This window comes from Patella vulgata, chromosome 8 (genome assembly GCF_932274485.2).
Source record: "Patella vulgata chromosome 8, xgPatVulg1.2, whole genome shotgun sequence".
NCBI lineage: Eukaryota > Metazoa > Mollusca > Gastropoda > Patellidae > Patella > Patella vulgata.
The window spans coordinates 38,069,628-38,097,626 of NC_065886.2; the positions used below are offsets into that span (position 1 = coordinate 38,069,628).

Genomic DNA, 27,999 nt, shown 5'->3' on the forward strand with positions numbered 1-27,999 from the left:
TGTTAACAAGATGTTAATCCCCATTCCAATTTTATAATATTTATTGAAATGCTTGCAAATACAAATTATTTTAGGACAATAGAAATATATTTTAACACTTTCATTATGATGTAAAGTTTATTTCAATACTCTCATTTGTTGGAAGTTTATTTCAACACTTCAATGTTATTTTTTATTTTAGATTTTTACCATGTAAAATTTGCTGAAAATAAATTAATAGATTTTGATCTCATTTATACTTCACAAGAAAAAGATGTCCATGTTGAATTTGAGTTGGCTAAGGTAATGATTTTGCATTTATAGTATACTATTCAAAAAAAGTAGGGGATATTTGATTTTGGGGGCATAATACTTAAATATGCAAATGACTACGAAAAAAGTCACTATAGAACCTAACAGAAGAAACATTTCCAGTTACATGTGACGCCCAAACGCACCAATAGCTACCGCATGGAATGCAGGTGATGCTTGAGATCATCATGGGGGTCCAACCCAAGATTTGCACGACTCTGACTTTGAATGTTACAGTCATTGTGGCATTGAATTCCAGGGTGGAAACATCAGTTTAATTGTTTTAGTGACCAGAAAACAAATTTTGATATGCGTCGGCTTACCCAAAATGAAAGGTTACGTGCCCTTGGCATGCTACAGATCGGCACAACACAGGCGGTTGTGGCGCGGACGATGAATGTTTCTCAGTCTGTCATAAGCAGGCTATGGTCCAGATACCGTGATACACAATCTGTACAGGACAGACCACGCTCAGGTCGACCAAGGGCGACAACTCAAGCCCAGGATCGATTTATCCGTACCTTGGCCTTGAGAAATCGTGTCATCACAGCAAATCAGATCAGCGCTCGTCTTCAAACAGACACTGGTGTGAGAGTGAGTGGCCAGACGATTCGGAATCGACTGCATAGGGGTCACCTTCGCGCCCGACGTCCTCGCGTGATCCCTTGTTTGAGAGATCATCACATTCAGGCAAGACGTCGTTGGTGTAGGGATCGTCAACACTGGGATAATCGACGCTGGAGCAATGTGATGTTTTCAGATGAGTCAAGGTTCACTGTTGATTTTTTGGACAGACGTAGGAGGGTGTGGCGTCGTCGAAACAAGCGCTTCCAAGACGTTAACGTCATCAGACATGATCGATTTGGGGGTGGTTTTGTTATGGTGTGGGGAGGCATCACTGTTGCTGGAAGAACGGCTTTACATGTTGTTGCAGGGCGTGTTACAGGCCAGTACTACCGGGACAACATCTTGGCAGTCCATGTTGTGCCGTTCGCACGACGTCATGGCCGCCGTTTCATCTTCCAGGATGACAACGCAAGATGTCACAGGGCCAGGATCGTTACAGGTTACCTCCAACAACAGAACATCACCACATTACCTTGGCCAGCACTGAGTCCCGACCTCTCCCCCATCGAGCATGTCTGGGACATGCTTGGACAGAGGTTACGTCAACGTCAACAACGTCCTGCCAATGTCCAAGAACTTGCTGCTGCGTTGCAACAGGAATGGGACAATCTGGACCAAAATGACCTTAGACGTCTCATTAGGAGTATGCCACGTCGGATCAATGCTTGTTTGGCAAACAGAGGAGGATTTACCCATTACTGACTTGGTTGTGATGCTGTGCCTTACTTAGTCTAACGATCATTTGGAATAAATCGATGAATGTGAACTTCATTTCATTTTGTCATTTGTTTCTTCATCAGTTTCATTAGGTGACTTTAATAACACTTAAAAATCAAATATCCCCTACTTTTTTTGAATAGTATATTATTAACCGTCTGAATTTATGTCAATCTGAAAGTGCTTGGACCAATGTTAAAAGTTATGTTGAACCAATTATTAAGGCTACATGAAAGTTACTATAGTATAACTGATTAATTCTTGAGAAAATGACTGGAAATCCCTTACCATAGTTGCTCTAAGTGATGGCTGAGAAAGTTCATTGATATTTTCCAGTGTGGTTTCCGTTTGTCATTGTCTAGTTGTTCGGATGGTATGGAAAACCAAGGTCCCATGTACACATTGGCATACACATTGATGTTTGAGCAAAATTTCCCTCATATCACTCTGGATGTAGCATGTCCGTCTTCATTAGCCCTGTCGAAGCAGAACAGTAGGACGCCAAACCCCATTCGATTTCATTTCCTTTATCATAGCCCAGTGATACCGGTACTTTTTTTTTAGAAATAGAACTTTCAGTCTGTATTTTTACAGATGGCCAATAGGCCTCAATTTCCATAACGAGATAGTGTCAGGATTGCTAAGTCTACATATTCTTGCCAATGCTATAGTGGTAAGTGGCTTGTATGATTCCAGACACTATATCATTTATTTGGCCATGAAGTTCAAAGTGAAAGGTCAGACAAATTGTCTGCTGGTTGTAGACCCCATTATATACATGTATTGTGAATTTTATCATTTATTTTGGTAGGTATTGTTGGCGGTACTCGGTACATCAGTACAAGAAAAGAATCGCCATTTATTTATCTGTCCAGCCATGAACCTTGATGTGACGGTACAATTGAGTGTAAAGGAATTATTAGAATGTGTTGTATGTCCTAACGATCCTCATTCTATTTTACCTGGAGATTTTGCCGATATCTTAACAAGAACAACCGGTAGGTACAATATGGAAATGATAAAAAGTATTTAAATATAAATATTTCCTAAAAGGATGGTTTACGCGTTAGATCAAAAGATCTGTCAGTGGACATAAACCCCATTTCTTTTAAAAAAAGATCCCTTGGCAGTTAGAATTAAAATAAGACGTTGGAACACTACTCTTGGTACAAACTAATCTTTCTTACAATGATTGTTTCAAAATTAGTAAAGTATCATATTAAGATGTTCAACTCCATTCTCTTGCTTGGAAATTGAAATAAAAGTAGGTGGTAGTACCACTGTCTGGGCAAAATGTCGATCATAGCACACAGCATGGTATATGCTCAGTTTTATTAGAGCTGTTGGTTTAGACAAGTGTATAAGTGTTATTGCATATTAAGATTATTGACAGGTTTGTCAGGCATAAATATGCCGTTGACATTTTATGGAATTTTATCAACTCGAATGTGTGGGTAAATTAATTTGTTGAAAACACCCATTCCTTGCTACACCTTAAATTCCTGTTTTCCCACCCATATTTAAAAGATAAATAATTTGTATACAGGTTGCTAATATCTTGATTCGGACTATGTCTTTAATTGATAAATTAATGACGATTAATCGGGGCATCTTTAACTGATTGTAATTAGGGAAACAGACAACTATATTATAAGATAAATCAGTGGTTCCCAACCATTTTTCTAATTGAGGAACCCAGTCTGTGACATTTTAAAGATCGGAGTCCCCAACCCCATCTGAAGTTATATTTAGCTATATTTATAGCCATTCTGATCAAAATGTGACTCTTGTTTTGAGCTACTGAAATCCATTACCCAAATACCAGATATTACTAAGACTGCCTTTTTTTTTTATGGACCCCTTTTGCCCTGGGGAAAACCCCCAAATTATTTCGCAAACCCCTAATGTGTCTATGGACCCCCATGGTTGGGAAACACTGAGATAAAAAAAATCAGAAAGCAGTGCAAGTGACATTTTGGTTTTTTACTTCTGCTTACTAGAAAAAGGTAACCGTCACGAAGCTACTCTTTTCTTTCGCCTAGTGGCCAATACCAGTCTACCAACGACACCTGTAGCGAACACACCAAGTGGAGAAGAACATTTCTTCGCTTCCAACAGTAGTTTCTCCGGCTCCTCTTTATGTACGTGTTGCACCAACGTTACATAACATGTTACTAAGTTATCTTTCCTTTCACGCAGTGTTATCTTTCCTTTTACAAAGCTATCTTTCCTTTTACACAGAGCTATTTTTCCTTATACTTTTACACAGTTAACAGTTTTTCACAAGCACAGGGGCACCTTTGTAAAATAATAATGATTTTGTTTTGAATTTTGAAATAAATTTGTTATGTTATAGTTTATTTCACATGTCACAAAACGATTCTCGTATTAAGGCATCCTGGGGTTGCTTGATTGTCAGTCCAGGACCCTCTGAATTGAAGGGGTTAAAATCGAATGACACCGAATTGAGTCCTGTTACAGCCGTTCTGCGAGTCCCAGAAGTAGATGTGGTGTGAGCAGAATCAAACATTTCATTTGTGGTGATTGCTCAAGATTGTATCATATTCTGTTGATACATGTCTTGTCAGCTGGAATTCTCATGTTTGACTTGATTGGTGGTTGAAAGTATATAATTCTAGAACTTTTAATCAAGGATGTCCTGTGGTTTTGCTTATTTTTCATTAGAAACACCAGGGCTAATAATTTCAGATCACAAATTATATTTCCTATTAATGTCATTATGTAAGATTTAGATAAAGAGCTGACCATTCTTGCTATAATATTTAAAAAAAAAAAGATAATGCAAAATGAATATACAAATGTATTGAAAATTTTATTCAAATTACTTTTATTTTGAGCAAAGTTATCAATGGTTGTATTTTTGACAAGATGTGTGCATTTATCGTAACTACCGTACTAATCATTCAAGTCTTAGCCTCGCTTCTCCATTTTTAAATTAAATCATTAAATGGCTGAACAGATCTAATCTACTTAGAATCGGAGGCCTCCAATGGCATCGAGAGTTGATTATGGTCATGCCATGTTAATAAATGTCTAATAATTTATATAATATTTAAGGCCCAAAGAAAGACCTCCAAATGCAATAGATTTAGCTCTTACCTAATGCCTGTTTAAAAGATATATTTAAAAATGCCATTATTTAAATTTGTCTTGATATATGAAGTGATGTATCCTCTTTATTCACGTTGTTCTACAATGGGAATAATTTCTTTGTTTATTTGCTAAATTGTATTTTCAATTTCTAATAGATTTTAAAATGTAAAGATGTAAATTGGTCGCAGAGAAAAGGTTGCCCACCTGATCGTTTGAATGGGTTTGACATATAACTGTGGCTCAAAGTTAAAGATTAACACATGACAATATTCTAAGTTACTTTGATATTAGACTTTTCGACATGGGTTTTCTTATCTTTACTTGAATGTCAAATATCACTTTAAGAAATAACAAATTCACTAAGAGCAGAAAGATATCTAGACATTGATAACAGGTTTTAATTATAATTTAAATAAATCATTTTGTTTAATTCTTTGTATTTTATCTTTTTACAGTATCTGTATCAGACGTCAAACAAGCGAGTCCATTGTCTCGGCTTGGTGTTAAAGATATATCATCACCATTGAGAATGTTGACCTTGACCTCATCACCTACCACACCTTTGGCAGAATTCATGCAGTCTCCACAACTAGCTCAAAAAGTAGGTATTATGGTTATATGGTATCTTACTTGTATCAATATCATGAAATAACTAAAAATGGATAAATATAGCATTCCATATGTATATTATCAGTGCACTAAAATAGGAGTTTATTATGCAAAATGAGTTGGAAGTCACAAGTCATCGTTTTACGATATGAACAAAAATGTTGAAATATCATTTTTAATCATATGGAACACAAAGCAAAGTTTATAAAAAAAAATGTTAGATAATTCACCAGCTTTTGCCGAACACTTATATAGGTGAAACTGGCTTATTATATTATTTGCACTGGATGCAGAATGTTGGGAAATTGTCACTTGGTCATAGATTTGTGAATATACTGTAAATATCTGCACCGTATTTAATTAACTACATTTTATATTTCTTATCTATCTTATTTTCCTTTGTATTATTGTTATCTATTTTAGTTTACCTTAGTTTTATTATTTATGTTAATTCGTTTTCCATCTAGATCCTGCTTAGAGAGAGAGAACAAAAGGATAAAGTGGAGGTGATTTAATCATCCTTCAATCGTTCTATTCATCCACTAATTCATTCTCTTATTCACTTATTGATTTGTTCATTTCACAGAATTGACACTAACAGAAAATTAACAAATACTTTTCTCGATTCAATATCAGATTCACAGGTTTTGCAAATTGAAATTTTATGGATTCTCTTACATGAGCCTCTGTATGTTTTATTATTTGGCCGCAAGCTTTATTCCACTATCTTTATATTTGAGTAGTACTGTGGGGCTGAATAACCTTAAAGCTCTTAAAGACGATACACCTCGTTGATTTCAGTTCAAATTAAGTGTTGATATGTCACATTATTTCTATGATTAAATTTGTTTAGAAATATTTAGTTTCAGTCTTTGGCTTGAACTGTCAACCTAAAATACAGACAGATCAAAGCAAATCAAGACCTAAAACTTCATTTTAATCAAAATTAAATACCCAAAACAAGACCTCAAACTTAATAAAATCTGTTACTCAATACAAATCAGAGGTTTAAACTTTAATCATGTTAAACTTTATATTCGCACTGATCTCCTTCCATTGCTAAAAAGTCCTATTCATAACTTTACCCCTCTTTTTATTCTAAAAACGTAGTTTTTGTACAATAGCAAATTCCATTCTCTTTATTATCTCTCTTTCTATTTGACTGTTTTCTAGAATATAAGTTGTTCATTGTTTGTTAAACTTGTGAATCTAGACTTCTGTATATCGAGTTAGTGTCAATGTTCATCCACTATTCATCACATCACAGCTACAAAACTAACATTACCCATTGCTGTTACTTGCTTCACTTATATTAACTAAAACAAATTTTTAACACAAATTTCATAATGACATTATGTACTATAGTATAACTATGTTTATTTTTTAGGTGTTTTTTTTTTTATTTATAATATATATTTAGAGTAATACAACATTTCATAATGTTAAAAGTTAAGAGATTTATTTTATTGTATTTTCTTGTTAATATAATGATCGTATTTATATACTCATTAGCTAACCATTAGCAAAAATTCATTCTCTAGTTTAAAATTTTACTGCACCAGAAGTTGACTTATTCATTAAATGTGAGCTTATGCTGTTTTTTTGGGGGGGGTTTAAAACAAACTCAACTCATGGTTATTCTTTAATATTTATTTGTATTTTTTTTTTTTCCAGGCCATAATGAGACAAAAAGAACATGAAATAAAGAAATTAGAATTAGTTATTGGTACCGAACGCCATCTTAGACAAGAATTAGAACTTGATCTTCAGGAAAAATCTGTTGTCATTGACGACAATGGTATGTTGTATTTTGCATTATGATATTATTTTCCAATATGGGTGAAGACTGCCTCCACTATGTCATGTAATTGTAGTGTTTCTGTATGAAAGGTTTAATTTCAAATCATTGTTGGCTAATTGTTCAAATTCCTTGAGAATCATCGACATCAAAAAATATTGGCTTCTTAGTGTTGAATAGTTTAAAATGGCCTGTCTAGATTAGATGATTTAATGTGTGATTTACAACTGTTTATTTTCACTAGCGGTGTTGAGTAATTGATTAGTCTGTTAATTACTCAACACTGCTCACTGCTCAGGGAGGAAAATAGATTTTGTTTATAATCTAAAGATTTGACAGTATGTATATTGTCTGTTCTCCCCAATATTATTTTGGTTTTTTTTATTCCAGAATGTAAAATTCGTGATTTAACTAAACAGTTACAATATTTACGTAAGATGAAGGATGAGACAGATGAGTTAATGACACTTCGCGCTGAAAATGAACAATATGAAAATGAAATAACCAGGTTAGTGACAAGACGCGGTTGATATGAAATGAAATGAAATGTGGTTTAACGTCCTACGATTCTGCTCTAACTGAACTAATGGTATATGCTATATAGTGTGGACAGCAGCAGTACGGCCTACTAGTATATCAAATTCTAGCTGCCAAGGAATATATAGCATGTAGCCAATGTGTACATGTGCTCTCAGATTTTTATTCCATCAGAATGACTATACATTGTTCCTTGCCAGGCTGTCGATCCTGCACCAGTGAGAAGGAGAAACCACATCGGAAAATCCTGTTGAACCTTCACGGCCAACGCCATGATCGAACACTGGGTCACTATTGCTCGACAAACCACAGAGCGTAAGGCTGAATTTTAGCTTGGAAAGTAAGGCACTGGCTCACTAACTTGGAGGTCACAGACTCAAGCCCAGTCATTGTTGATCGAGGAAACTCCCTGGCTTCCCCTTCGGATTGGTTTTAGCAAACAAGTTCTGGTGTACAAATTGGTGTTCACATTAAAAATGATCATGGCAACTGGAATTCCATGAACAGCTCATGGAACTATCCAGACTGCATGAAACCGAGACAAGTGATTCCTGTTTAATTGATATTATTTATTTTCTAGAATTAAGAGTAAGTTAGAAGAAATGATGATGATAAAGAAACAATCAGAAGTTATAGAAATTGAAAATAAAGAATTAGTTGCAGAATTAGAAAAATACAGACAAGAGGTAAATACAAATTACATTAGTTTAGTCTTCCAAACTGCATTGGCCAAGAAAGTTCATTTTGATTTTCCGGAGTGGTTCCCCCTTGTCAGTGGTTCAGGACAGATTGCCTGGCAAGGAACAACGTACAGTCGGTCCAGTGTACACATTGATGTGCATGTAAAAGATCTCTCGGCCAATGGAATTCAATATAAGAGTAGGCCATAGCGATGCTGCATGGGCAAAATTTCCCTGAAAGCACACTGTATGGCGTATGCTCATTTTCATTAGGCCAGTCTGAGAAGAACAGTAGGATGTTAAACCCTGAATGCAACTTTAGATCAAAAAGTCTGTCATTGTCTTCTTGTTCCCCCCCCCCCCCCCCCCCCCCCCCCCCCGACCTGTCTGTACGTGGTGAGGAGTCGACTCTTTTCTCTGGTTGCTATCCACTGCAAAAGATCCCTTATGTGCAAACTGATAATCGAAAAAAAGGTATACCATATTAGGCCACAAGTTACCTAGTTTGTGTCGAGTGGATGTTAAACCCAATCCCTCAGTTATGTTTTATCTGGGAGGAAACTGGCATTAGTAAACACTTTTATTATCGTATTTATTTTATTTTTTTACTTGACAATAAAGCATTATTTTATTTGCAGATGAAAATGGTAGACTCCCTAAAGACAGGTTTTGAAGGATATCGAACTCAATGTCACAAATTACAAGTTTCTTCAGCAGCCATTGAAAGTCAGTTAAATCAGAAAGAGGCTGAATATTTGAAACTACATGATGAAAAAGAGGCTGTGCTTCAGGCTCTTCAACAGCTGAAAGAGATGAACTCAAAAAGTAAACGTGACCTTGAAGACTTTAATGGAGAAGGTATGTTAACCAATCAAATTGTTTAATATTAGATCAGCTGTGTTTCTGTTTTATTGAAAGTATATTTTTGACCCTTGGCCATAAAAATAAATAAAATGAAATGTCTTACTTTCTGTACGCACTTGGCTAATAAAAATGAGCATGCACCATCCAGTCTGCTGTTTCTTTTTCCAACTTCAATGCGCTTCCTATGGTACACAACAAGGATACCTCGGTTTTCCATCCCATTCAGACGACTAGACGCTTTTTCATTGCCAGGCCTTCTCTTCTGTCCACAAAGGGAAAGCAGGCTGGATAATTTTTAGGAATTTTCAAGATCAAACTCTGGACGTTTTGTTTATTGAGCCAGTGGTATACTCACTGAGCCACTGTTTCTCTGTCCAAACAAAAAGTGGATCATTCAGGACAAAATGTTGCATAAGAAATATACTAATCTCAAATCGACAAAATATGTACTACATTGTTGATGTGATGTTAAACCTCACATGATATTTAATATTTAGAATGAAGTAAGAAAATAATCATCTATTTTATTTTTAGGTTTATGTAACGGTGAATCTATGGCCATTATAACCGACAAGAAATTATCCGAAGTTGAAAATGAACTTTATAAAATTCAACAAACATGGATTCAACCAAACGTGCATCAACAGTTACAAATAGAACATAATAATATTCTACAAAAACATGACCAATTACAGGTGAGTAACAAACCATTATAACCTATAATTATTTGCCCTATACAGAGAGTAACTTATAATTATTTGCCCTATACAGGGAGTAACTTAAAGTTAATTGTCCTATACAGGGAGTAACTTAAAGTTAATTGTCCTATATCGAGGGTAACTTAAAGTTAATTGTTCTATACAGAGAGTAACTTTTACTTAATTGTCCTATATAGAGAGTAACTTAAAGTTAATTGTCCTATAATAGAGATGGTAACCATGGCTGAGTGTCAGTGAGTGATCTAGATGTGTTTGATTTGATCCCTTGAATTGTATGTAAGCCTACATGTATGTACCAATTAATAGCACCTAACTTCCAAGAACTAGAGAACTGTACCTCCACACAGGAAGCTGACATTTGAAATAATCATACCTATATACCCAGACAGTTTGTTTTATATTGTGAAGGTCTATAGGTCATTCTGCACACAGAGACCTATCAACTCTACTTTAAGAATAGATCTCTGACCTAAATGGCCACATATCCAACAATTAGTGTAAAGTTTTGTATTGCGATCCTACTTATTTCTTAAAAACATTATTTTTTTTCAGGAAAGCTTGAAGAATTTAAATGAAAGTTCTACAAAAATGAGTGAAGAAATAACACAACTAAAATCCTGGGTATCAAAATATGAAGACGAAATTAGGAATTTAAACCAATCAAACGAACAGCAAACAGTTACCATATCAAACATGGAGGAAAGGTATCAAACCGACACAGAATCTCTGAAAGCCGAAATTCAAACAACTCACGAATCCCACAAACAAATGATCACGAAACTTGATGAAGAATACAAATGTAAACTATCAGTGTGTGAATCAAATCTTCAGGAAAAAATCAGCCTCTGTGATGATCTCAAACACGCTAACACAGAATTAGAGGAACAAAATGAAAAACATCTTGTAACCATAGAAACAAAACAATGGGAAATAACTGAGCTGACTCGATTACAGACAGAAAATGTAGATATGATCAACCAGCTGAATGAAAACAATAAACAACAATCAGAACAGTTGAAGAGCTGTGAAAATCAGCTTCACGAAGAACTCGAAAAACAAAACCATCTCAAGCAGACGACTGCTGCTAAAATACAAGAACTAGAGATGCATTTAGAAAATAAAAAACAAGAATATACGGCGCTTGTTCAAATGTCATCTGTCAGTGTTCAAACTTTGGAAGCAGAACGTGAAGAATTGAATCAGCAATTTGTTGCCATGGAATTATCAACATCGGAAAAAATAAAAAAACTTGAAACAGAATGTGAGAATCACAAACAACAGTTCCAGTATTTATCAAAAGCTTCCTCCTCCAAGATTCACGACCTTCAGATGGAATGCAAAAATTGGTCAGAATCAAACCAAGAACTGAACCAGACTCTGACTGAGACCAAGTCTCAATTCCAAGAACAGAAACAGGAACTTCTCAATCTCCAACATTCCACAACTGAAATAATCAGCCAATTAGAAAATAGTTTACAATCAAAATCTCAACAGATTTCACAAATGGAAACTTTATTACAGACAAAAGTGGAGAAACATAATGAGCTTGTTGAAACAACTTCCTCTAAAATCAAGCAATTGGAAAATAAATGTGAAATGCAGAAGGAGGAATATATCTCATTGCAACAGTCAACTTCTGCCAAAATCCAGCAGTTAGAGTCAGAAGCAGAAATTCAAAAGGAGCAATTTGTCTCCCTTGAACAATCATCGTCTGCAAAAATAGAAGAACTGAATTCAAACGTCGAAAAATTATCAGAAATAAAATCAACGCTGGAAGCTGAATTTGAGAATCAGCAACAAGAATTAGTGCATCTTCAGTCATCTTCTTCTGTCCGAATCCAAGAACTCGAAACAGATTTTGAAAACCAGAAACAAAAGTTGGAAGAAATGCAAGAAACTTCTTCTGCTAGGCTTGAACAACTTCAGCTGGAATGCACAACGAAACAGCAGCTGCAAGTGCAAGTTGAAGCTGAGCTTGAAAAGCAGAAACAAGACTACTTATCTCTTCAGGAACAATTGTCGTCAAAAATTCAAATTTTGGAATCGGGTTGTGAAAATTACAAACTTTGTCAGACTGAATTTGAAAATAAGTGTAGTGAATTAATAAACACTAAACAACATTTGGAATCCATCTGTGAAAACCAGAAAAAACAAATGAAAGAGTTGGAGGAATCAACTTCTCATAAATATTCTTGTTTGGAAAATGAGCACCAGAAATTGACGGAAGAGAATTGTAATTTGGAAGAAAATTGTGACAAGTTAGAAAAAGAAACTGAAGAATTACAACAACGGCTGACAACGCTCGAAGGTTCCACAGCAATGAAAATCCAAGAAATGGGAGTTGTAATCGATGGAATGAAGAACGCAAAGTTTCAGACAGAGTCAGAACACTTGGCTCTGAATGAAACATTGACAACAAAAATCCAAGAATTACTTTCTCAAAGTGCCAATCTTTCTACAGAGAAAGCTCAGTTGGAAGAGAAATATGAAAGTCAGAATCAAATTTTACAAAAGACGGAAGCCAAGCTCGAAGAACTGACGGAAACATATAATAAAATATCCACGGCTAATGAAGATCTGGAGAAAGAAGGCACATCGAATAAAGATAAGTTGGACTATTTAATGAACTGTGAAGAGATGGCCAATGAAAAGCTTCGTGAGCTAGAAGAAGAATTCCTCAGCCAGAAATCGGAAAATGTTGCCTTAAAACAGTCGTCTTTAGAAAACTTGCGGGAGTTAGAATCAGAGTGTGAGAACTTGACAAAGGTTCATGTGGAATTGGAGAATATCAAACAGACGTGGATTCAACCAGACATTTATCAGAGCTTGCAGACGCAGCATAGTGAATCTTTGGACAAATACAATAATTTACAAAAACAGTTTGAAGATCAGGAAATCGTGACAGCTCGTAAGATTGATTCACTAGAATCAGAAAACGAAAGGTTAAGGTTTGTTATTGGCGATTTGGAATCAAAGTCAGAAAATCAAAAACAAATTGAAGAGCAATCTTCTATGAAAATATGTGAGCTCCAGAAAAATTTAACTGAAACATCCAAACGAATTTCCGAGATGGAGTCACAGCTTCAACAAGAAATACAAAAACAGAATGATCTGGAAAAGACAGCGGCCATGAAAATCCAAGAACTGGAAGCAGAGTGTGAAAACCAAAAGCAGATATCTTGTCATGAGATGGCTGAACTAGAAACAAAATATTGTGAATTATCAAAAACCAAAGATCTTCTTGAACAAACTACGTCAGTCAAGATTCAGGAATTGGAGGCCAAGTGTTGCCAATTTCAAGAATCCAGTGAAACATCTGAACAAACTATGTCTGTTAAAATCCAAACACTTGAAGCAGAACTGGAAACTCAGAAGCAGACAGCATTGCATCATATAGCAGACCTCCAGAGCAGATGTGATAATTTGACGAAATCAAAAGAGGTTATGGAGCAAGCAACTTCTGCCAAGATTCACGAATTAGAAACACTGTGTGATAACTTACGTCAATCCAATGAATCGTTCCAACAAACCACATCCACTAGAATTCGAGACCTAGAACAGGAATGTGAGAAGCTGGTTAAATCAAAAGAAGAAATGGAGAAGAAACATCAGGAAGTTCTAGAAGAAAGTGAAGCAGAACTGGAAACTCAGAAGCAGACGGCATTGCATCATGTAGTAGACCTTCAGAGCAGATGTGATAATTTGACAAAATCAAAAGAGGTTATGGAGCAAGCAACTTCTGCCAAGATTCACGAATTAGAAACGCTGTGTGATAACTTACGTCAATCCAATGAATCGTCCCAACAAAACACATCCACTAGAGTTCGAGACCTGGAACAGGAATGTGAGAAACTGGTTAAATCGAAAGAAGAAATGGAGAAGAAACATCAGGAAGTTCTAGAAGAAAGTGAACAGTACTGGAAACTTCAGTTAGTCAGTCTGGAAGAGGAGTTCGAGAAAGGTATACAAGAACAAAAAGAAACGTACGAAACTGAAATGACATCTGAACGAGAAAACCAGGAGACGCAATTGTCAAATTTGTCTTGTCAACATGAAGGTGTTCTCTTTTCTCAAAGAGCTATCTTAGAAGACAGAATCGAAGATCTGGAGGCTCAGATGGACAGACAGAAGAGCGAGTGGGTGAAAAGATTAAATAAAATGAAAAAAGAGCATGAGGTTGCCATGGCAAACATGGAGGAACAGTATAAGAACGAGACAATGTCTTTGAAGGAAGAGGTAGTAGAACTGCGTCAATCACAAGATGAATCGGTGACCAGACTTGAAGAAGATTACAAATCAAAACTTTCTCATCTTGAATCATGCCTCAGAGAACAAATCGAAACGCACAACATTCTGAAATCAGAAATTGAAGAATCTAAAGCGCGATCTTCAGCAAGACGAACAGAATACGAGAAAGAAATAGTACAGAAAGATGCTGAACTTCGATCCATCGAGCAGGATTATGAAACTAAGTTAGGTCATTTGAAGAGCTGTCTCGAGGAACAACTCACTGCTCAACAACAGATGAAGACAGAAATCGTGGAATATACAAACAAAATGACTAGAATGAAGGCAGATTACGAACAACGGTTAAGAAATTCGGCAACAAGCAGCTCTGAATCCATCACTGAGCTAGAAGAAGATTACAAGTCCAAATTAACGCATTTAGAAATGTGCCTAAAAGATGAAATGTCAACCCATCAAGAATTGAAGGCAGAAATTGAAGGATACACCATAAAGCTGGCTCAGATGGAAACAACTGTTTCAGAAAGAAATACGGAATATGAAAACCGTCTGATGGTGTTGAACCAAGAAAGAGAACAAGCGATTGACAATCTGACCAAAAGTCACCAACAGCAACAAGAATCCCAAGAGACAGAACTTGTGTCTTTGAAAAATAGAATCGAGGAATTAACTCCCTTAGAGGAAGAGAAACAGAGATTAACTTCTCAGCTTGAAGAGTTTACTAGGGAGATAACTCAGGTTAAAGAGCAATGTTTCTGTCTGGAAGAAGAGAAAAAGACGCTAGTGAATAATCTGTCTCATAGTAAAGAAGAGTTCCGATCAATCATTAAAAAGAAGGAAATGGAATCTTATGAACAGACGCGATGTGAGCGACAAGCCTACGAGGAACAGATCAATAAACAACAAGTGGAGTTAAACAGTTTACGATCAGAGTATAACACACAAAAGGTAGGGTTATTGTTTTATAACATTTTGGACATTAGGTGGCACAGTGGTCAATCTCGTGCTGTAGATTATAATGTCTGTAATCATAGTATGTTCAGGGTTTGATCCCCCGATCTGTATGTGACAAGAAGTAGGGTCATCTGAGTTACCTTGTGAGCTTTCCTTCAGACACTCCCGCTTCTTCCCACCTCTAACTCTAAGGATCCTTGCTTGTATTTGAATTACTGAAATATACATTTACTATCTTTTTTCTAAAATGACCTGGTTTGTTGAGTGGACGTTAAACCCTCTCTCCCGTAAAATTCATCTGATACAAATTTATTTTGGTGACGTTCACTTTAAAATACAGGTCTGTAGTAATGGCAAATGCTCATCTTCATTAGCCGGGTTGCTTCAGAGATGTAAAACTTTAATTTTATTTCAATAACACAATATCAATATGTATCATAGGCTTACACATGTGTATTTAAAATTATCCAGCCAGAATGGATATTATTCCAAATGTTTTTATCAGTGGCATCTTTAAGAGTTTGGTTTTTATTGTATTTTAGGAAAGTTATCAACAGAGTATGAATGGCCAGCTGAGTAGTTATCAAACAGAAAATACCAAACTAAAACAACAGGTACATGTCATACAGATTTTGAACAATTTACTTTTTTTATACCCATTATGTAGTGACTACTCAGGCCACAACATTTGAATTAAAAATTGATCTTTCTGCAAGGGAAAAAACTACTGGTACAAAACAAAGTACTGGTACACATTGTTAAATTTTAAACAAAACATCATTCACAAGACTGAAGTGGCTGTTTATCAAGACTTTGAACTCTGAAGAAGTAACAATGAAATTTGTTTGGTTGGCCTAATGTGTTGACTGCTAATCAATAGATGTGATGACTGTAGGCAAATGTACCTCTAATTATACATTTACCATTTACAATAGAAGATACATCCTTCCTATTGAAATATCTCTCTATATTTATAAGAATAGTACAAGCTTAAAGTTTATTTATTTTCAGTTGGCAACCATTGAGGAAGAGAAGAAAAATGACGAAGAATCATATCAACAGACGATTAAAACATTGGAGGAAGACAAACAACAATTAACCAATGAGAATGAAGCAGAAATACGAACATTAACATTAGAAAAACAAAGTTTAACAGCCCAGATAGACATCTTCCATCATCGACAGGTCAGAATACTTTCATTTTATTTTGAAATCTCAAAGGGAACTGACATTTCTATTTGCTGTGTGTATAGCTGGTTATGAGACACTGTGCATGGTTAATTGACCACTTATTATTCCACTTCCTTAAAGACCTTCTCATTAAATATGATATATAATTATTGTTTATATAAACAGATAAATAAATTTGGTCATTTTTCCCGGTAATGATTATTTATGGACTATAAAAAAATTTGCAAATATCACGATGTGGAAGTGGACATTAAAACATGAGCTTACAAATTAACTAAAGGTTAAATCCTCTTGTTACATTAGAAAATGGAATATGAACAAAATAGTACACCCCATTAAGTGTTAGATGTTTCACTCTTACTTGACATAGTCAGGAAAAAGTTTGATTTATTCAGAGTTTAGCTTCATGTTTTGAAATCTAGAATCTTTGTAGGATTTCTGAAAGAAAACAAAATACATACATGTACATGGATTCATGTAAGAGTAAGACCAAAATAATTTTAACTTTAGTTCTTTGGGGTCTTGATGAATAGACTCTGTTTATTTTAATTTCATAACTTTAAAATGTGGAGTTAAGATCTTTGAGAAGAGCAAACAAATATTTTTTTGGCTGTGAAAATCAAAATTCTAATAGGTGGCCCTGAAATACATTACATGAACTGTGTGATAAATATATTTTGAAATATCTATATTTTTTTATCTCGTATTTTAAGGAATTAACCCAGAGTACGATATCTGATCTTGGTAAACAGATTGTTAATTATGAAACACAGCGTGTTCAGTTTGAGTCTAAATGTCGCGACATGGAACAACGACTTCAAGCTCTCACTCAACATGAGAAGAAACTCAAAACAGAACTCGAAAGATCAACAAAGCTAAACACACAGGTTTGCTATTTAAAAATTCATAATCGTCCATGGGACGTTCTCTTGATTCGTAAAAAATTGGAGGGGTATTACATGTCAGCTAAGGGAGAAGAGTTGTTAGTTGAATAAAAAATCCAAACCTTCCGCCAAACGACATCTTCAATAACCTTATGCTAAAAGTCACTTATCTGTCTATAATGAAGCAATCAAACCTGCATGATAGAGACTTCAATGAAAATTGTCCAATGAAATTCTACAGAATTTGTAATCTGCCCCCATTTTAAGACAACCTAGTTCGGAGCAGATCAGTAGGACGTTAAACCCCATTCCATTTCATTTTGAAACAAACATACCAGTGATTTATTTCTATGGTTACGTGTGGTAAGAGGATTTTTTTCCATCTATTCTTCTATTCCCAACTGTTCATGGTTCTTCTCCACGCACCCGGAACATTCCAATTGAGATTCCAGTCCCCGGACTGCTTGATTTTTTTTTTAGTTCAGATAATGTTTATAGCATCCATATTTGCAATGTGTTAGTGTTTATTAACTTATTACTGTCCAACCTCGTGTGTTTTCTCCGGGTCCTCTGGGTCTTCCCGTTCCCTCCATATTGATAATGACCTCTACGCGCAAGCAAATTATTGAAATAAAATTGTACCATATGTTAGTCCTGAAATGACCTAGTTTGTGTCGAGTGGGCGTTAAACCCCATTTCTCTCTCTCTCTCTCTCTCTGTTAACTTATTAATATATTTATATGTTTAGCTTGAAAATTCCTCGAAAGAATCGATGAAGAAATTACAAGGTTATGTTGAACGTGAATTAAAACTGATTAAGAATCACGATAAAGAGATGAGTCAGGCGAATGATATGAATCGTAATCTGATACAAAAACTAGAAATAAAAAAACAACAAATAGAATCACTACAAAAATCTCATAAAGAGGTAGGTACTTCTCCTTTATTTTGAAGCTGGCAAGCCTGGAAATCCAGCATCTGTCATAGACATTAGACAGAAATTCAGGCTTTGTCCACCACACATATTTGTTATTTTTTAATGTTTTTAATAATATTGTTTAAATCTAATACATCTCGGACATAATGATTAAATGTTGATATTTTTTTTTCTGCCTGGTCTAATAATAATTGTCTGAATTATAAATATTATCAACCTTTCCTCTATTAGGTCATACACAAAATAAAATATTTCAAATATTAAAATAATGATTTTGTGCGTTTCTTCAAAATGAAAAACGAGCTAGATTTTGACAAAAGAAAAACAAAAAAAAACCTCCCTCCCGCCCGCATTAAAGTAGCTAAGTCTCTAACTCAGTATCATCCAAAGGCTTCTACATTGAAAACACGAATTATTTGTCAATATTAATCAACATTGATGTTGTGATCTTACCGGGAAAAAATGGGCTTCTAATATCCAATATTTAAGACAAAATAGACATTTCATCATTGGTACACGAATCGTGTACCAGAATGCATTTCAGTGCCATTTGTAACAAGGGACTCAAAGAACGAGGCTAGACATATTTCATAAGTCATGTCAAACGGTGACGCAATATTCTTAACTGAAGAACATGCTCAATAAATACTATTGGTGTAGACTAAAATAACCAGACGCTAGACATTGTCATTTGATTAAGACTTCTGGCGTATTTCGCCTAACATAATTGCTTTGAAATTAGAGTAAAACGGAAACAATTGAATGTTAATCAGTTTATATTCATTGGTTTTACATTATTATATGCGTTGTGACACATTTGTGACAATTTCTAGATCCCAAATATTAGCTATTTAGCTCCTTTAAGGTTTTGAAAAGGATTGTCTGAGAACCAGAATATTTTTTTTTGTGTGGCCTTATGACATTCTCTACACAATGTTTAGATAACTAAACAATAGTCACTAGATAATTACTGTGTAATAATACATGTACCTAATCATTCAACCATAATATATTTTTAATTGATTTTATTTGTGTTTATTTACAGGAAGAGAAAACTTTACAATCAAATCTAGAACAACGTTATAATCACCATAAAGACAGTCTTTCTACGTTAAATAATGCGCTGGAAGTACAGAGAAAAATGGCTGACAAATATAAACAACGAGCAGAGAAAGCTGATCATGATTTAACGAAAATGATGGAAGAATCAGCTAAATTCAAAACATTAGGTACGTTCTGTTTAGTAATTAACATATCATAGACATCGTGTAAAAGGGCCATGGTAGTGGAGTGATCAGAGTTCTTGACTATATACAAGAATGTAACAAGTTCAAATCCTGGGAATTGGGTTGTCTAGTGGTTTAACTTGTGCGCATAATATCAATTAAATCATAAGGTCTGTCATTGAGTCAAGTGGCGTGGTTTCTAATCCAACCTCCTGGGTTTTCTCAGGTTTCCTGCCACTGCAAAAGAACCCTACGCACAAGCGTATTATTGCAATAAAATTGAACCATATGTTAGTCCCAAAATGACCTAGTTTGAGCTGACTGATTGTTAAACCCCATTTTATTGTTTTTACCACACCTGAGTGGACGTTAAACCCCATATCGCTCTCTCGAACTCACAAACTCTCAAATCCTGGGTGGATAGAGAGGAATATTTTAATGTCTGGTTGCCACTTGGCAGGGGTAGTAAGGAGAGGATGTCTAGTCATTTGGATTGGAGAAAAAATCGAGATGCAGCCATGTTCACATAAAAAAAAACAACCTTGTCCTGTCAAACTGTAGCATTGCACATGCAACCATAGACGAAATAAATAAGCTTACGTTAGTTTCATAATGTCTGAAATATTGTGTTAAATAAAGTCCATTCCATCATATTACACAAGTCAAATTTATGTATGCTTAAAAGCAAAATCTAAATACCAACATTTTTTATTCATTAGCATATTACAACTTTCTCTGAACAATTATTTGTAAGAATTATAACATAATCAGAAAAAATATATGGTGTTATTCCGTTTCCTTAAGGAACCAAAGACAAAGTCCTCAAGTTTTGTAAATTGACATGTGTTGCATTTTTCTGTATTTGATTGTTTACTTTCAGGTCAGAAAGTTTGTAGTTTAGAAGCTCAGTTAGAACACGCAAATCGGCAAGTTCGTGAATATCGCCATCAGTTAGATTCAGCAGGAACAGCTTTACTGGGTGATTCATCAGCTTTTAGACAGGAGATTGAGGGTCATAGTAGTGAGAGTTTAACAGGTAATAATTCAAACATAAACTTACAACTTACTAATTGCAAATGAAGATCAAGTAACCAAGATCACCTGATTGGTAGCTATTAGAGCAGTCACATTTTCATTGCATTTAAAGTTCACTTTAACTGGATTTAACATTAAATACAACATGACCGTTTATTTATTGATGTTAATGGTGTAAATTGAAGTAAAACCTGTCATATGAATATGGTGACATAATTATTCACATACTGTTTCTGTTTCAATATAAAGGTGTGGTGCCTGTTATTATTCTGTGGTTACAATTTCTATTTATTTATTTAATGGGTCCTTTGTTTAATGTTTTTAGATGTCAGTCTCAACGATTCGTTAGAAGATACGATGGACATCACTGCTCGTAAAATTAAGTCACATGACGTTAGTTCAACCAGTAGTAAACCATCGTTTGCATTGACAGACACAGAGAGTCGGAGATTCAGTTTACTGTCATTAGCAAGGTTAGTATATTTTATCCATATTATTAAAGATAGTTAGGGAAGAAAGGATCTGGAATCTTGTGAAATATTGTTAAAAAAAAGCCCCCAAACTGTGATGCAATTTTTTAAAGTAATTTTTAACAAAATGATGAAAATTTAAAGTTGAAGAAAGCTAGTGTAAAATTTTAAAAGCTGGTAAATTTTTAGCAATGTATGAACCCTACAAAAAATTGTGTAAGATGTTTTCTAGGAAAATAAACATGTCCCTTCTGCTTTCTTATTGCTTATAAACAACATGTAAAGACGTTTAGACCATACATAATAAACGAAACGTCACTCGTATATATATTAAAAACCATATTGGTACCAAAATTGTTCAAATGGCTTAATTGTAAAATAAATATTTGTCATACGTTATTTTCTATTAATTTCCACATCACCTGCTTTATTATATCATGATAATCGTCTGTTGACAAAAAAGCTGTATTGACCTTCTGATGCAGTGGTTTATTTTAATGGAGTGAAGGTTTGATATGGATTAGCATAGAGAAAGCCTACAGATGGCCAGACATAAACACTATTTGATATATCATCAGAAGTTGTAAAACATTTTATATTTTTCAGTTCAACAAGTACACTAGATAGTCGTAAATCAACCACATCTCTTGCTAGTCACATGACTTTACGTAGTCGATCAAGTGATAGTAGATCGTCACGTCAGTCTATGTTAGCTGTACCACGTAAGTTTTCATATATTTATAACTTGATGTATATATACCTCCATGTACATTTGTTTAATTAATGACTAGTGAGATCTGCTGGTAGTTGCTGATCTTGTATCCCATTGGATAGTTCGCAATGCTCCTTGTATATATATATATATATATATATATAATTATATATCCTTCTTGGATTTATCATTTCATTTTCTGCTTGATAACGACTTGTGAAATCTTGTTGAAACCATAGTAATTGTTATCCATACATAGTGTGTTATTTGATTATGTATAGATTGTTGTGGAATTGCAACACTATTTAATAAATTATAAATAGCAAAAATAAAAGATCACAGTAAAGTTATAAAAATATCAATAGGGAAAAATGTTTTAATAGATGAAAACATGCATTGTCTAAAGTAAAAAGGCTAGAATTATTTCGCTGATTTCAGAATTCAGTAAATGATTAATGAGGTACATAGATCTACAGGGATTAATTAGTAATACAGTGCTTGATACCAAATTTACTTGCCTTTGGCAAGGTGTATTTTCTCTTGATTTATTATATTGTGGGTTGACCATGAAAGAAATGTTGTAATTAAAAGAACCCTTGACAGCTGAAGTAAGAGTAGGTTGTAGCACCGCTGTCTAGGCAAAATTTCCCTTATACCACACTGCATGGCATGTGCCTGTCTTCATTAGCCTAGTCGGAGTAGAACCATAGGACGTTAAACTCCATTTCATTTTTGTAAGCTGACAATGTTTCAAGTGTATTAATTGTTATTGTAGATGGAACTGGTAACTTGTTTTCATGCGAAGACGAACCGTTTGATGATTACGAATGGAACAGATTGAGTGAACTACAGCGTAGGAATACGCTATGTCTTCCTCACATGAAGTCATCGTATCCCGTGGAGACACAGACTGTAAAACTGGACGAAATGAATGACGAGAATTTACGTGAAAGTCAATCTTCAGACAGTGGTTCCATGTCTGGTAGAAAACGTAAAACTGAGAAATGGGAACTTGAACACAATAACACGATAGTTGATACGAGTAAACAGGTCGGTATATTTATTGTGTGTCTGATACTCGTTCAAATTATTGACAGATGCATGAACTACTCATTCAAATTAGTGACGACATATCCCACCAATAGTTTATCAGGCGAAAAGGGACTGGGAAGAAAAAATGTTGTGTCATTTAGATGGGTCAAATTTTCAGTTCAATTTCACAATATTCTAGTTTGCATGTGATCCAAAATCCCTCAAAGTCAAATAACGATCAGCAGATTTAACATGGCCTCATCTAATTATAATTCTTGTCCAATACCAAAAATCCCTGCATTTTCCTTACATAATATGTAATGCATGAACCGTAAAAAAAAACAAATGGAGTATGTTCTTGAGCTTAAAATGAAAATATGGATTAAAAATTATATATATTTTTGACGGTACAATTTTAATAACAGTCTAGATAAAAGGGTATATTTTTGATAGTAACATAATCCAGATACATTGAATAAGCACAATGTATATTTCTAGGCTCGTCACGGAAGTACTATTTACCACAAACCTGGACCTCCGACACCTGGAGCTCGACCTAACAGTAAATCACCACAGCATAAATCACCCAGAACACCCCGTGGACGTACGAAGAAAGACACAAAAACCCCTAAAAAGAAAACCCCTAAAGCTTCACCGAAAGAAAAGAAGGTGAGCAATCACTAACCAAATTAAGTAAAATTGTCCTAAATAAAGACTAACCCCTTCGGGAGTGCCAAAAATGTTTTTACCTTCCATTACTGAGATCACTTGCTGCACCACTGATGTTAATTTCATGATGCATTCATTTCTTGTTTAGAACTGAATTCCGGATCCTTCAATCAAGTATCTGACTTATTTACTGCTTGCCTTCCCACTGTATAAACTTCAATACTGTCAATCAGATGGTTGTCAGTATCTCTCTACCTAATAGGACTGTGTATTGTGGCCAAAAATCGTATTGCAAAATACTTGACAAAAAGTATTGCAATACTGCAACTTCGATAAAGTCAGTGTTTATCACAGAGCACAGTTTTATTTTGAATAGTTGTTTTGTTTTTACAACTTTGGTCTTGGACACTTTTTGTTTTTGTTTTCTGCAAAGCCTATATTATGACTGATTTTAGTAAATACACATTTCACTTTATTTGTTTTTACAACTTTGGTTGTGTCTTTGACTCTTTGCAGCTTATTGTTTACTGCAAAGCCTAAATAATATCAGTCATATTACTGATTTAAAATCTTTATAAATTGTCTAGTCTAGCTAACATTTGAATATAAAAGAAAAGTAGAAAAATATCGATACAGCAAACATGTATCGATACAGTGTATCGCGGACGATTATATTGCAATATATATAGATAAAGCATTATTTTTTTAAAAAAGCCCTATTGCCTAAATAATGTGTATGCTCTCCCAAATGAAGGCCCTAGGTTCAAATCCCCATTAGATAGGAACTACCTATCACTGTAGTTTCCCTCTTAGCACACTGTATGTTGTATGCCTGTTTTCATTAGACAGGAGCCCATCCATCACTGTAATTTACATCATAGCACACTGAATGTCGTATGTCCGTTATCATTAGCCTTGTTGATGCAGAAGGACGTTAAACCCCATTTTATTTTAAGCTGATTGTTTGTTTATTTAATTGACCAAACATTTATCACTAGAATAATTAATTTTGTCTTTTTCTTTCAGAAAAGTGCTAGAGACAGTATCGCATTCAGCATCGGTTTCTCACCCAAAACTCGACTTCCAAAACGTTTAACGCGACAGACTGGATTTGTGAAAACCGAAAAGACGGAAGCCAAACAGTCGCCAGCCAAACAGGTCAGTCGCCTAATTCAAATCTTCGAGACAGGAAATGTCAAAAAAATATCCTCTGTACCTACATCTTTACCAAAATCCTTTTTAGATGATTTAGCTGTGGATCATTCAGCCAAAAAGCTTTCGAAGGATCTTAAAATATCGGATAGTAAGTCACCTAAAAAACGCCATACAAACCTTGCCGGATGTTTTACTCCCACAAAAAAACATAGGAGCAGAATTGAAGAGATTAAGAGGGCTGGGAATTTTACGCCTGTCAAAAATTCTTCGAAAACATTTATCAAAGCATTATTAATGAGCTCAGAGAAAAAAACTCCAGTGAAAAAAGTTAGTAATTTTTTCGTGAAGCTTCGAACTCCACGAAAAATATTTCCTGAGTGAGGTTAAAAGTATTAACAATATTGAACTAGATGTATTGGTGGATGTTTACAATAAAGCTTTTTTAAATATTTCAAACAATAGCTGTCTTTTAGCTCAATTATTGACGATCCCTTCAAGAATAAGTATTAAGCATTTTGTTAAAAAAACAAAAAAACCTAGAACTATATTTATGCATTTGTTTTATTGTATTATTGCGTGTCTAGTTGTTTGGGTGGCACAAAAATCTGAGGCATAGTCATTTGCTGAGAGTTAGAAATTAAACAAGTGTAGGTGCCGCTGTCTGGGCAAAATTCTACTACCTCTTATTGTTCTTTAAAGGAATTGATACCATACCATAATCGTAGATGATAAATTTCTTTGATTTCTATGTCAATGAAATTTCATAAATGCCAAGCAACTATACCAGTGCTAAAATTTGATTGTGTATTGAACAATAATATTGAGACAGTCAACGTTAAATTTTTTTGTTAAATAGTTGATGTTTAGTGTATTTTCTGGCCACACGATAAACTCAAGTCCTATTTTGTCTGTTGATTTCTAATTTTTGTAAAAACAGAAAAAGTATAACAAATATCATCGTTAAGCTGTGATAATTAGGTGAGATTAATTAACATAAATAATTAATTCTTATAACATCAGTTGAGTTTTGACACATGTCAAGGTTTTCACAGATTGATTTTAGTCACTATTTCACTGTTGAGGATTTAAGAAAAAGGGACATGCACATTGAGTTGAGTTACCTTCTGTCAAATTCTGAGTTTTAGCACTTTTCAAGTTTTGTCCTATTTACACAGATTCAGATTCACTGTTATTTACTTCAACATTTTAATTTTAAAAATATTGCAGTTTATTTTCAATATTTGTAGGGTGGTTGATTGGTCTAATGTGTGCGCTTTAGATCACAAGATCTGTCATTGCATCAAATGAAATTGTTTCGATCCCAAGCTTGTATGTGACAATTAGTATGGTTGGCTGCCCAACCTCGTGGGTTTTCTCCAGGCCCTCTGGGTTTCCTCCCAAAAAAAAATGTACCTTATGTTAACCATGAAGGATCCTAATGTGTGTTGAGTGGATGTTATAACCTATTTTTTTTCTCTCTCTCTCTCAGTAATATTATCAACATTAAACTGTTTACACTCTGCACATATTATAATATGTTATTGATTTTGTTTCACCAACACTTTTTTTCTTTTTATCACACCTGTCTACCTTTTGACAAACTGTATTTGACTTGAATTTTGTTTAATTTATAAAGAATATTTGTTAAAATACTGAGGTAATAATATGTACATGTACCAGTATTGTTTATTGTTGTCTTGTGTTTGTATATTGTACACAGTAGACAGCTGACCAATGTTTATCAATATATTGATTTGAAATATTCATAGATTCTAGAAATCTGAAAATGCACCAAAAACAGCCCAACAATTCATCATTTTAATTGATTGTCAAGAAATCTTTGACCAATGAATTTGAATAAACATTACATGTGACCATGAAGACTTGCCTTGTGGCTAATAACCATAACAATTTCCTTGTGACTTTTATCATGAAATCTGTTCATACCAATTATAATTGTTGCTGAAAAGTCACGTGTGTAGCAAGTGGCAGGAGTTACCTATAAGAATAAGATGTCAAGGAGTTTAATATGACATTTCATTTAACCGTTACACAACTTTGTAACCAGTCAATGTTAAAATTAGACTTCCAAGAGAACAAAATTAAATATTGTATTTTTATTCCATGTGTTTATTTTTGTGTTTTTATTTTTCAGGGAAAAAGGAAGCCACTTGGTATATTGAATCACTTCATGCAGACTGGTGTATAATGCTTCATATATCTCCTACATTTTTTTAATTTCAACTTTTAGTGGTCATTGAAATCAATTTTATATTCATTTTAATTTATTTTATTTTGTAGTTATAATTTATAATCATAGTCAAAAATGGGTTGGAAATATGTTTTTCTTCAATTGACGAAATCGTATCTTAATCTTAGAATATTTTTTTCTTCGTCTAACCTTGGTGTTTGTGTTTCTGCTTTTAATTTAATCTTGTCCTAGTTGAAATAAAAGCAATTTCAATCTTCACGCACCCAAACCAATGATTGTGATGATCATTTGACTTATGCAATATTTATTAAAGGGATCATCTGGTGAATAGTGATGAGAGCTATTGTTTTATTTGTGTATGAAAAGTTTTATTGTAAATATTAACCAGACATTTTCTCATCATCATGTCTTCTTTCAACCATATATAATTCTTTTCTCTTTTGTATAAACTTCTGTTGTCTGTAAATCATGTAAAATAAAAAATGTAAACAAATAATTGTCCGATCAAAAAAAAAAACAATTCATGTGTGGTTGTGACTTTGTAAACTTCTGTAAATATGTCATCCTTTATTTTTGTATATCTCAATGGTGCTAAAAAAAAAATAATATTTAACAACTCATGTCTTCTTTTCATGTACCTCATGGATACTAATATCCTTCAATGTGTTCAGTAAACAGAATAATAAGGCATTTAATAGTTTTTGAATCTCAATATTTGCCTCCAGTGTCAGTTAATGTAATTATACCAATTTATTTGCAGATACAACATATTCCTTATTTCATAAATACAAAAAAAATGTCTTCTATTCTTTATGCCTATATTACTGGTTATATGTAAATGCTAATGAAATATAATTGAGTTATAATTATATAAGCTTAGTTATGGACTAATTGTTAAAATGAAATATATGTATACATAATCAAACATAGTAGTTTATTATAAATAATGTGTATCAGAAATTAAGTTTAAAGGTATATGTTAGTTATCTCCCCCTGCTGTCTAGTATATGTTAGTTACCTCCCCTTCTGTCTATCTGTTGTATTTTCTATATAAAACCTCTCCTCTTCTGTGTATATATATTATATAACTATATGTTACATGTAGATATTAAAGCAATAAATTGCCAAAACAATCAAAAGATATAATGTATACTTTTATTCTTAAAGGGGAAGTCCAAGATCTGTTAATGAAGATTTTTTTGAAGTATGAAATATTCAAATCAAAATATTAAGCCATTCAGAAATATTGCTAGATTTGTTTATTGGGGGTTATTAAATTCATTTAAGGATTTGGATTCTTCGGTTGCATGGAATTTATTGA

General features: G+C 34.1%; 1 protein-coding gene across 1 annotated transcript; it reads left to right on the forward strand.

Moving 5' to 3' along the window:
* The first annotated feature begins 216 nt into the window (after positions 1–216).
* LOC126829263 (nuclear mitotic apparatus protein 1) lies at positions 217–27,811 on the forward strand. Its single transcript, XM_050559026.2, has 22 exons — positions 217–282; positions 2,447–2,633; positions 5,205–5,350; positions 5,826–5,864; positions 7,033–7,156; positions 7,547–7,664; positions 8,274–8,379; positions 9,012–9,231; positions 9,772–9,932; positions 10,509–15,149; positions 15,698–15,769; positions 16,167–16,340; positions 17,060–17,233; positions 17,979–18,158; positions 19,213–19,396; positions 20,274–20,429; positions 20,754–20,901; positions 21,505–21,620; positions 22,386–22,660; positions 23,141–23,311; positions 24,338–24,469; positions 26,622–27,811. The coding sequence occupies exons 2-22, from the start codon at positions 2,513–2,515 to the stop codon at positions 26,673–26,675; spliced, it is 7,512 nt and encodes a 2,503-aa protein (XP_050414983.2). The 5' UTR covers positions 217–282; positions 2,447–2,512; the 3' UTR covers positions 26,676–27,811.
* Positions 27,812–27,999: the final 188 nt, after the last annotated feature.

Bases quoted from the DNA above. Each gene is read 5' to 3' on its own strand.
- LOC126829263 (XM_050559026.2), top strand. From the start codon at position 2,513: ATGAACCTTGATGTGACGGTACAATTGAGTGTAAAGGAATTATTAGAA. The intron at 18,159-19,212 runs GTAGGTACTTCT...GTTTATTTACAG, and splicing joins TACAAAAATCTCATAAAGAG to GAAGAGAAAACTTTACAATC. The intron at 23,312-24,337 runs GTGAGCAATCAC...TTTTTCTTTCAG, and splicing joins CTTCACCGAAAGAAAAGAAG to AAAAGTGCTAGAGACAGTAT.